The following is an 11,254-nucleotide window of genomic DNA, read 5'->3' on the forward strand; positions in this document are numbered from 1 at the left end:
AGGATGAAGAAAAGAAAGCGGTAGGCGGGGCTAAGAGATGGGGGGCACAGCGGGGGCGGGGACAGCAGTCATATTGGCAAGAGAGGGAGGCCAATCGGAAGCAGCGGTCGAAGCAGGGGACGGCTGAGTGCAGGTTAGTGGGTGGGGCCAGAGGGCGTTCTGGGCGGAGAGCGGGTGGGCGTAACCACATGGGAGGGAGGGGGCGGGGCGAGGGAGGGCATATAGAGGGGAGGCTGCGAGCGCTCGAGCGCTACAAGAAGGCGTCTAGCAGCTGCTGAGGTGGAGCGCGCTGTCTCTCTCGTCCCGGGGTGTGAGAAGCGCAATCCTCCCTTTTCCTTTCCTAGCGCCCTTTCTGGGGTATGGGGTTTCGATACTGAAGCCCCCCATTCTTTCCTTCAACCCCCACTCCCCGGGACTCTCACCGGGCTTGTTTGCACTATTCACGTCACCTTCCCCACTCACCCCGGGTGAGTATCTGCGTGTGCGAGCGGTGGTGGAGCCTCCCAGCTTCTGTCAGAGCCGGTGCTGAGGGAGATCGGGGGTGGGGGGGATAACAGCGGCGACCTGACCTAGGCCTCCCCTTACGGGGAGAGGAGCAGCGGCCTGCGCGTGAGTGTGTGTGCGCGTAGGGCGTGGGTGTCGTGGGCTACCGCACCCTCCTCCTCGCTGGTTCTGCATAGCCCCACAGAGCGGCGTCGATGGAGGGTGAGGTGGGGTGGGGGGGCTTCCCTGCCAGCCCTGCTGGCGGAGAAGCGACTGAAGGGCTGGCGCAGCCCGTCTGGGCGGAGGGAGGGCAGAGGAGCCCTTGGGGTGGGGGTTGGCACCGCCCCACGGAGGCGGTGTGGGTGTGGGTCGGGGTGGCGAGGACGCGACCGGCCGAGGACGGAGGCGAATAGGGTGTGGGCAGGAGGGCTGACAGGACGGCGCTGGCCGAGGGTGTTGACACAGCCGTGCAGCGGGAGGCGGACGCGGAGCGAGGAGAGGCGCTGGCAGGCGCAGCCCCTCCGCGGCGGCGCTGGCGGGGAGAAGGAGGGCTCGGCGGAGAGTGTTGCTGCGAGGCTGCCTCGCGCAGCGAGGGGATCCGAGGGGGACGGGGCGGGGCGCGGTTGGCACGGCGCGCTCCCCGCCTCCCCCCGAGGGGAGCCGTGGCTGGGAGGGAGGCGGCTTCGGCTGCCTTGGCACAGCCCCTCCCCTGGCGGTGGGAGGGGGAGCGGGCTGAGGAGTTGGGACGGCCCCTGGGTTGGGTTGGGTTGGGTTGGGTTGGGGGCGGCGGCGGCGGCGGCGGGGGGCGAGCGCCGTCGGAGAGCCGGAGGGGGGGCGAGTTGGCCTGATCCCACGGAGAGGGAGGTGCAGGGGGTGGCGGCCGGGGTTTCGAGACGGTGGTAGTTGGTATGAGGCTGAAAGGCCAGTTTGCCGTCTCTGGCCCTGAGGGTAGGACTTCCATCAGGTAAGGTGGGATGTGTACTGCTGGGAGAGTAGCACGGTGGCTGTAATTTAGGGAATGGGACACTGAAGTTAGTGGCCCAGCCTTTATACGGGAAACGGATGGGAAATTACAACGATCCATATGAACAGGGCTGAAGGGGGTTATAAGGCAGGCTCACCAACATCTTTGCTGACACCTGTTAGGTCAGGTCAAAAACTCAGGTTTAAAGCCGTCTGCTGCTGCTGCTGCTCATGCTGTGAAGCATACCCATCGTAAAAGCAGAGCCAGGCAGGAGGCCACTGGGAGTGAGACAGTGGAGAGCTGGGCCTGGCTTGGCTTAGCTTGACCAGGAGGGAGAGGGAGGACTTGGCCAATCATCTTCCACTTCATAGAAAGCACTTTTCCTCCTGCTGCTGGAGCTCCAAGAGCTGTGAGCAGAAATCTAATGAGACTCAACTGCCTGGTTATGTAACGCCATATACTCTGCTTAAGGTTCCTCTTATTTCTCTCACCACTACCATGATTAATGCAATTAACAGGTTTAACTAATTTGTAAGAGGCCTTGTTAAAGATAGAAAACGTTTGAAATGTTCTAGGTTATTGTGCTGAATCAGCTGCTTGTGCCAGGGAAGGGAGAGGATGGCACTGATTTAATTTCTGTCCCCCTTGAAAGGGGAATACATTTCCTACAGTGCATAGGTTGGCTGAATGGATGGATTAATATATTTTAAATGTTTCATATAGCTCCCAGAATCAGGTCTTTTGTACCTTATGTGTTCCATTTGTAAATATCTTCTGTTTGCCCTTGATCTTTCCTTATCCCCACCCAGTGCTGATCCAGCAATCGTTTAAAGGTCGCCTTATCAAACAGCTGGTGATTCTGCTATCATGTAAAGAGGGCCGAAGGAAAGGGAAGCTGGGTTAACCTCTGAAATCCAACTATTTAGGATGTGGAAATAGAAAACCCACTCGCTTGAATGCATCTTTGCCCTTTAGTTTATAAACTTGCTAGATTTCCGAACTACTGTTGCAATGCAGTCCATTTAAAAAACAAAAATAACATCAATGGGCAGGTTGTGTTAATTTCTGCAATAATTGTTTAAGTGAAAGCTTTTCTTTAGAGGTTAATAATCCTAGCAGTGCAATTTTTCAGTAGTAAGTTATTTCATATTGTTGATTTAACTCTGTATATTATGTTTATTATGCTGTAGAGCAGTTGCCTTGACTCCATTATCGGTTAGGCAAAACATCTTTTTCAGGATTGCATTTCTCCTTCAAAATATCTAATGCTGCTGAATTTAATGCATTTCTAAGGATCTTCACTTAGTAATTAAAAAAAGCTATTGAGGATGGAACTTTGAATGATTTCTGTTAATAAATTTGTGTATTATGTATGCACATGCTCACCAAATTATCAAAATTCTGGAATTTGGCATGTGTATGCTTTTGGAAGCTGCAAATTTTATGTCAGAAGGTAGGAATTTTATTTGCTACAATTCTTTTTAAACTGAAACAGCTTTGAAAGTCTAGTGTTGAAAGCTCTGTTTCACTTCAAACACTGTAATATTTGCCTTCCCTGAAGAATTATTTTTTAGCTGTAAGTCATTGGCAAATAATTCTAAAAATGTACCTAGGATCTATAAATCACCAAAAATAAGGGTTAGTAACTAAACCCTTGATGGGGCTTCCACTGCTCAGATGATGTCCCAGAGACATGCTTATTCTTTTCACTGTTCCTTAGGCTGCTGGGTTGGAAATTCTGATTTTGAAATGCCCTGTGTTATACTTGTACATATCTTACCGATACATTTCAATCCATAGTGATGTTGCATTTGTGCTTGATGTATTTAATGTGGTCAGTTCTTAAGTGGCATGTACAATGCCAGTGTCTTGCAATGTCTGCAGCTGAGAAATAAAACCTATTTTGGGTAAAGTGTGAGGCTAAAATAATAGGCCTAGTCAACTTGCTCTTGCACTTTCCTTATTTGGATCTTTGCTTTTGTTTTTCTTAAAGGAACAACACTACTCAAGGTGAAGAATAATAATCTACTAGAATCAGCACTTTGAACAAAATTTTGCTTTCCTGTGGTATTTTGAGCATTTTTCCATTCTTTGTGGTTTGAAACGGAGACTTTGTAATTCTGTGCTGTTGCAGCTATGCAGCTTGAAATACAAGTAGCACTCAATTTTATTATTTCATATTTGTACAATAAGCTTCCCAGAAGACGTGTGAACATTTTTGGCGAAGAGCTTGAAAGACTACTTAAGAAGAAGTATGAAGGGCACTGGTATCCAGAAAAGCCATACAAAGGATCAGGGTTTAGGTGTATACATGTAGGAGAGAAAGTGGACCCAGTTATTGAACAAGCATCCAAAGAGAGTGGTTTGGACATTGATGATGTTCGTGGCAATCTGCCTCAGGATCTTAGTGTCTGGATTGACCCATTTGAGGTTTCATACCAAATTGGTGAAAAGGGACCAGTGAAAGTGCTTTATGTGGATGATTCCAATGAAAACGGATGTGAATTGGATAAGGAAATCAAGAATAGCTTTAACCCAGAGGCCCAGGTGTTCATGCCAATTAGTGACCCAGCATCTTCTGTTTCAAGTTCTCCTTCACCTCCCTTTGGTCACTCCGCTACTGTGAGCCCAACCTTCATGCCCCGTTCCACTCAACCTTTAACTTTCACCACTGCCACTTTTGCTGCCACCAAGTTTGGCTCAACCAAAATGAAGAACAGCAGCCGTGCCAACAAAGTCGCCCGCACTTCTCCCACTAATCTTGGCTTGAATGTCAACGATCTGTTGAAACAGAAAGCTCTTTCCTCCTCCATGCACTCTCTCTATGGTCTTGGCCTAGGCAGCCAGCAGGTTCCGCAGCAGCAGCAAGCACCACAGCAGCAGCAGAAAACATCTGCCCTGTCTCCTAATGCAAAGGAGTTCATTTTCCCTACCGTCCAGGGCCAAGGTAGTACAAGCAACCTGTTCCCTGGCGACAGTCCCCTTAACCTTAGTCCTCTCCAGTACAGTAATGCCTTTGATATGTTTGCAGCCTATGGAGGTCTCAATGAAAAATCTTTTGTGGATGGCTTGAATTTCAGCTTAAATAGCATGCCGTACTCTAACCAGCAATTCCAGCCTGTTATGGCTAACTAAAACAAAAGAATTACAAATCATATTGTACAAGTTGAAATGCACGTACCCAAGGGTGTATCTTTTTCACCTCTTGAGTTTTTTTTAAAAAAGCTTGTAGTACGAATACGTTCAAGCTTGGTTAGATAAGGACAACATGCATCTTTTTTTTCATTTGCCAACCAAGCACAAAGTTATTTTTTACTGACTGTACATTAAATATACGCAAGATATGGCCTCTTACAGTATTTAAGATATAGCAAGGACATGGCTGATTTTTTTATATATAAAAAAATTGGCACTAATAAGTGGGTTTATTGGTCTTTTCTAATTGTATAATTTAATTTAGTACAAAGTTTGTAAAATATCAGAGTATATATTGTTTCTACAACATGGTATTGCATTTTTATCTTTTTACTACAGTGATCTGTGACAACTGCAGCAGCTTCATGTTGTATTTTTTTTACTGAAATTATAAAATCCATCTTAAAAAACATCAGTTCTAAAAAATGTACAAAATATTCCTTAAGTGGTGGAATTCAAATTGTATGGAATACTTTTCCAAGAAAGAAACACAAATTGTATTTTCTGTTAAAAAGTTTAAAGATTTTTTGCTATATATTATGGAAGAAAAATGTAATCGTAAATATTAATTTTGTACCTACATTGTGCAATACTTGAAAAAGGTATAAAAGTATTTTGAGTCAGTGTCTTATGTTAAAGAGAGGGACTGAAATAGTTTATATTAAGTTTGTATTAAAATTCTTTAAAATTCAATTGCTGTCGTGGACTTCTTTTAATGGTTAAAACGAGATAACATTGTAATGCTAATGATGCAGAACAGGCAATTTATTACAGAAGCCATGTAAAGCATTCTGCTGTACTGATAGATGGATAGTGTGGTGCTGCTTAAAACTAGCAAAGCCAGCCAGCCTTATATTAAAGCACCTTGTGACCATTAGTGACAAAGAATTATTTTCAGGCTGAACCCATGGAATTCCTTGTGGGTAAACAGCCTGATTGAGGCAGGATGGCGTGGTTTGTGTCCAACACAGAAACCGAGGAGGCTACCAATGGCAAGAAGCCCCACTCTTGCAGCCAGCGCAGAAAATGCAGCAGGCCATACAAGGCTGAACAAAGCACATGGCTTCATTGGGGGAGGGGGTTATTTCGGCAGACATCATCATGTATTTCTGCACTGTCCCATCGCCATAGCTTTCTGGGCTGCTCACAACAACAGCATCTCACTTTTCCTATAGGGATTCCCTCAGTTTTACGGCATATCATTGGGAGCAAAAATAAGTTATTTTGGAGCTGAGTTAATATGGACAGTATATAAAACTCAGAGAGAACGTGGGTATGGCAAAACTCACTCGCATATAACTAATGGATTTGAGCTGTATCTCTAATAGCTCAATAAACTAGTATTTTAATCGCTTGTTAGGAATTCAGAATTCAGCAGTCTGAGGAAAATGGATGCTTTTAAAGAAGCAATTCTACAAATAGATCCATAATGGCTTGTTTCATTTCCCCCCAATAGTAATGTTTTCATGAATGACATGTTAAAATGTAATTTCAATAGATTTTGAATAAGTATTCTTTGAAACTAAATCCTTTTTCCTAAGTCCAAATATGGAATAAAAATGTTAAATGATAATGCGTGAGACTAAAGGAATTGGTCTTCAGGTGTTTTTGCAAAGACTTAAGAATGAGAACAACATCCAGGATATAGGCTGCCCGACACACAAGGTAGAGCTAGTGTGACTGAACACTTGAGAACTTCTGGAACCAATTTAAAGAATAAACAAAAAGCTTGCTAAATTGAGTGCCACCATCTTGTCCTACATAGTTGTTTTTACATACAACTAAACTTAAATATTAGAACATGTATCTATGCAATTACATTCTGGTGTTCTGCAGGTCTCATTAAGATAAACAGCTCTTCAGTCATTCTGTGTTCAAGTGGAGATCGTGGGTGTTTCCAAGTTGTTGGAAGAAAATTGACTGTGCTGTTTGCACCATTGTAAGCTTTGTTTTGGTGAGGCTGCAAAGAGGCAGTGAAGAAGAAATGGGCCAGCAAAGGGTACAGATACAGCTCTGATTTAAAGCTCAGTAGTTGTAACAGGTTTTTCCTCCCTTTTTTCCTTTAGCTTGTATGTTCTTTAGCTTATAGTTAGCTCAGGCCCAGATAACATAGACATCCAGCAAGCAGCACAGAATATATGAAACAACTTTGTACTGAATCAGCTCTGCTCTATTCACCTTGTTAATAACACTTCAGTATCTTTTGTAGTCCTCCTACTAGATCTTTTTAACTGGAGTGCTATGGACTGAGGCTGGGACTTGCTGCATTAAAATTGTACATGAGCTTCACAGCCCTGCTAAACTGCGGCATCCTTAGTCCACCTTAGATGATCATTTTCTATTTGTATTTAAGTGTTTTTATGTTTTTAAAAGTGAGAAGCTTTTGAGAAAAATATTTTGGATGGGAAATTGAGAACAATATTAACTGAACAATACAGTGATTATTCAATTGAAGTTAATGTCTCTGGAATTAAGGTCAGGGGCTTTTCCATTAGTCATATAATAAGTTTACTATATCAAACAAATGTCCATGAACTATGTTCCTTGGATAATGTGTTTAGGAACAAGACAGGCCCAGGTTGAGAGCTCTCAAAGCACGATCAAATTGTATCCATCCATCCATTTGGGTCATTATTGCATTTATTCTGGGTTAATGCAGAATTGACACTTAGCCAGCCAGCAGGTCACATATGATATTTGTGTCTGGGAATTGGCAGATCCTATCTTGTGTAGCTCATACTGTTCCTGATGCACTGTTTTGGAAGAAAAGAAAAACAAATTTTCTGCTCAATGTGACTAGGGTTTCTAGTATAAGTGGGGGGGGGGGGTGGCAAGCGTATTTTCCTCATAGCATTTTTGTATTTTATACAATTATGTGCCTCCAGGATTTCACATTATTTGTGGATTTTAAAATATGAACAGCAAACAAACAAAATCCCGGCCAATTTAAGCAAAAACTAAGATTACATTGTAGCTAGGACCATCCAACTTAATGGCTGTTCAGATGCCCACTTCTGCTTAAAGATTTATAATTAGGGTGAGGGATCCAATAAACAGGTGCAACATAACATGCTTTCCTTAACCATACTGCAGATTTTGTGTGCAATGAACTGCAATGCAGATAGCTTTTGGTTCACTTTGCATGAAACACTGATGGTGCTCCTGTCTGGAGAAAGCATAAGTACCGTTGATTTCAGGCAGGCTCGATATGTAATACATTTCCAGTAATGCATTTATGAACTTAAGGCAAATACGCTCTATACAGCACAGCAGAGATAGAGTTTGAAAGTCAACATAACAAAATTTAGGAATTTACCTGACCGGATTACTGGCTGCAGTCATGTCTTGGTCTTAATGCCTATTGAGTTCAACACTGCTTTAGCCCAGTAGCTTGCAAACATGGGTCTTCATGTCTTACGAGGATATTACTTGATCGTTTTGGTACCAGTCACAAGCACTGTGCTAACTCATGCATGCCCACTCCTACAAGGTTTTAAAAGGGACATTATATGGCCCTAGCAGATATAGGGAGATATAGGGAGAAGAAAATCTGGACACCCTAGTACATATGACTTTAAGTAGCAGTCAAAAAACTACTCAAATCAGTATCTCTGCCTGGATAAGAGGCTAGGAGATTCCCTGGCCTTGACCCACATACTACAGTTATTATGGTATTTTAGTTTCAACAGTTAAAAGATCAGGTGGTGTTGCATTATTTAATGGCAGTTACAGCTGATTTTATTGGTTAATGCAGTGAAGGTCAGAAAAGCACAAGCATCAAAATATTTGGAAAGGAATAGCACTGATTGTACTATCTCCCCAAAATAAATCTCATAAGCAAAGTCTACTTTTTTCCTGTGTCGGTATAGAACCTTTGCCAAAAATAAACGTAAACATAAACTATATGATTAATAGAGAACACAGTGCTTAGTATTCATGGCCTGTTATATCACTATTAATGTAATCTAACAACCACAATTTTAAGCACTCTAATCAGGTAGTTAATTCCATTAAATTCAAAACATCATCAGAGCTGTGCTGTATATTTCTCTCATGATCTCCCTCACCATTGGGAACTCATATGTAACTGTGACAATTGGCAAGAGGAAGACTATAGTTGATGCTGGTGCAGTATTTAAATACTTCGACTGTTCCCACAGTATCAAAAGTGTGTTAGCATGTCACATGTTGATAAGCTTTAGCAGGCTGTTTGGCATAATTCAAAAATAAGTTTTAAACTTATGAAGAAACTGGAGATCAGCCGCTGTCCCTAATAGAAGTGGGTTAAAAATGAATAAATCAACCATGTCATTTCCCTAATACTCTGAGGTGGCAGCTTCTGCCCTGGTACAGATTTGGATGCATTTTGCCAATAGTGTGCCTGAGACAGGTTGTACAGCCGAGACCCTATCGACACATTATATTCCACATGTAGCTACTGCCCCAGTCCTTTTCCTATGACAGCACAAAAACGAGCCAGGCAGAACTCACATCACATGCTGATGATGGAAGAAAGAGCAAACTGCTTACTGCCTCCTATAATAAAAGAACATCGCACAGGCCTGCTATGGAGACGTTCCCACCCTGCTCTTCCCACTTGCCTGTGGCCTGGACCGCGTGACCCGAGCATTCTAGTCAATAGCGCTAGGATATTCCACAGTTACAAGCTGCTCCCAATGGAACTCTTACCGTTCTCTTGAGCTCTGGCATGTGCATGGTGGGGGTGTGGGGGAAGCCAATGGGTTGGGAGGTTTATGCCTGTGCATAGGTGAGACCCATGTCCCCTGCCCAAAGTTTAGGATCAGCTACACATTTGACGTGCCATGCAGTTTAGCCCTTAGTTGCCCAAGTGTCTTAGGTTTGTCTGTCAAATGCAGGGTCAGGGGAACCTCCTTCAGCCAAAGAGCTACATTCAATTTCGGATAACTTTTGGGGGTCACATTCCAGTGGTGGGTGAGGCCAAATGCAAGCGGCCAAAAACTCTCGTGTAGTGTAGTGTTGTTTAGTTTAAAGCTTGTTGTTTAGGTTAAAGCTCCTAGGAAGCCCTAGGAGAAGCATGACAACTTTTTAGAATGGGGGGAAATGCACAAAAGTCAGGAAACCACCCAAACTTCAGTGGTTGAGAGAAAGAGGACTGGGTCAGCCATGACCCCAGGAGGGCCAAATTGGGGTCCTGGACCTGAGGCCCCCATGCCTGCTCTAGCCATCCACCCCTGTTCTCCGCCTGGCCAATTCACTCATCTCTTCATTCTGGATACTGTTTTTTCGTCCTATTGCTGCAGCCAATTCTGTCCCTTCACCCCATCGCTACTTTGCACGCACACCTTTACCTGCAGCAAAATGTGTTCATTCTGCTCCCATGCTCTGAATTGCCTGTCAGAAGGCTTTCCCTAAATAGGTCAAGTGAAATGCCAGAGGGAAGCTTTTCCTGTGACTCTGGTTGTAATGGTCAACAGAAGTCATCATGTTTTGAGACTGTGCCCTGCCAAAAGACTCCGAGTTTCTCAGCTGCTGTTACCAGCTGTCAGCCTGACAGAGCTGGGAAATAAAGGACATTTGTCACTGCTCGTTAGCAGTTTTCTATAGTTTATGCATCAACCAAAACATCCAGAAGCTGACTTCAGAACAACCCCTGTGGCTTTTGGATACACATCCCAGTGCAGCTAGCTGACATACCACCTGTTTGCATGCAACATGTGACCAGATTGGTTTTACAGCTCTGAACTGTTCTAATAATGTTTGAATAAGAAATACCTCGGAGTTTGTATGTCTAGTTTTGAAACTGATGAAGCAAACCGTCTGGTTCAGCACTCTTTTTTTTTTCTTTTTGGTCATCATCAGCAAGTTGATTTAAATTGAATGAACAATGTTGGCTACATTCCTCTCCTGACTTGCATAAAAAAAAGTTTTGCTAAACTGTAAAATCCTGCTGGAGTGATTGTTCCAGAAAAGTGTAGTGGCTGGGCATGGCTATGCAGACTGTTCCTGTTGCTTTTTGTGCTGTTGGCTTTATCTGAGCGGAGAAAACTTGCTGCGCACAAGCGGGAAACATTCAGGATTCCAGAGGATAAACAGTGCTCCTCTGGGCATTCTCAGCCATGCGCTGTACAGATAAAATACGATCAGTGTGTTGAGCTGAGACAAAATATTTTTAGAAAAATCTTGGCATACAACAATGCAGACCCCTTTATGCTAACTCACTCCCCTTGTTTTTAATTCCTGATTTAACCAAATCTGGTCTATTTTGATTAGATGGGAGGAGCTGATTTGGAATCTCAAGCCATGGCTGACTTTCTCGATAAACTGCTAGGCTGACCTTACCTTTAAAATATGAGCCCCAAAGGACAACATGCTGCTGTCACTTACACTAACGGGCCTCAACCTCGAGGCCTTCCTGAGCTTGTCATCAGGGCATTATATTGCAGAGTTCTTCCAGTGTGCATCAAGCGCTAAAAGGACTGCCCGTGAAATAAATTCCACCGAGCGCATTTGTACAGCCGATCTCTGGCGGTGGAACGATGACCAGCCAAATGGTCAAAATGGGACCCAGCAGGAAAAGAAGGGATGTCTTTATGGATGATCCCAAAATCTGGCTCTGACTTAGCTTCTGTT

The 11,254-nt window shown here is 43.9% G+C and overlaps 1 protein-coding gene across 1 annotated transcript; it reads left to right on the plus strand.

The window, feature by feature from the left end:
• Positions 1–248: 248 nt before the first annotated feature.
• On the plus strand, positions 249–5,335 carry TOB1 (transducer of ERBB2, 1). Its single transcript, XM_044419971.1, has 2 exons — positions 249–467; positions 3,441–5,335. Exon 2 carries the CDS (start codon positions 3,584–3,586, stop codon positions 4,580–4,582), a length of 999 nt encoding a protein of 332 aa, XP_044275906.1. The 5' UTR covers positions 249–467; positions 3,441–3,583; the 3' UTR covers positions 4,583–5,335.
• The last annotated feature ends 5,919 nt before the right edge of the window (positions 5,336–11,254 follow it).

This window comes from Varanus komodoensis, unplaced genomic scaffold, assembly GCF_004798865.1.
Source record: "Varanus komodoensis strain SLA01 unplaced genomic scaffold, ASM479886v1 scaffold11, whole genome shotgun sequence".
Lineage (NCBI taxonomy): Eukaryota > Metazoa > Chordata > Lepidosauria > Squamata > Varanidae > Varanus > Varanus komodoensis.

What these genes read in the sequence shown, in the direction of transcription:
- TOB1 (XM_044419971.1), top strand. Translation starts at nt 3,584, where the DNA reads ATGCAGCTTGAAATACAAGTAGCACTCAATTTTATTATTTCATATTTG.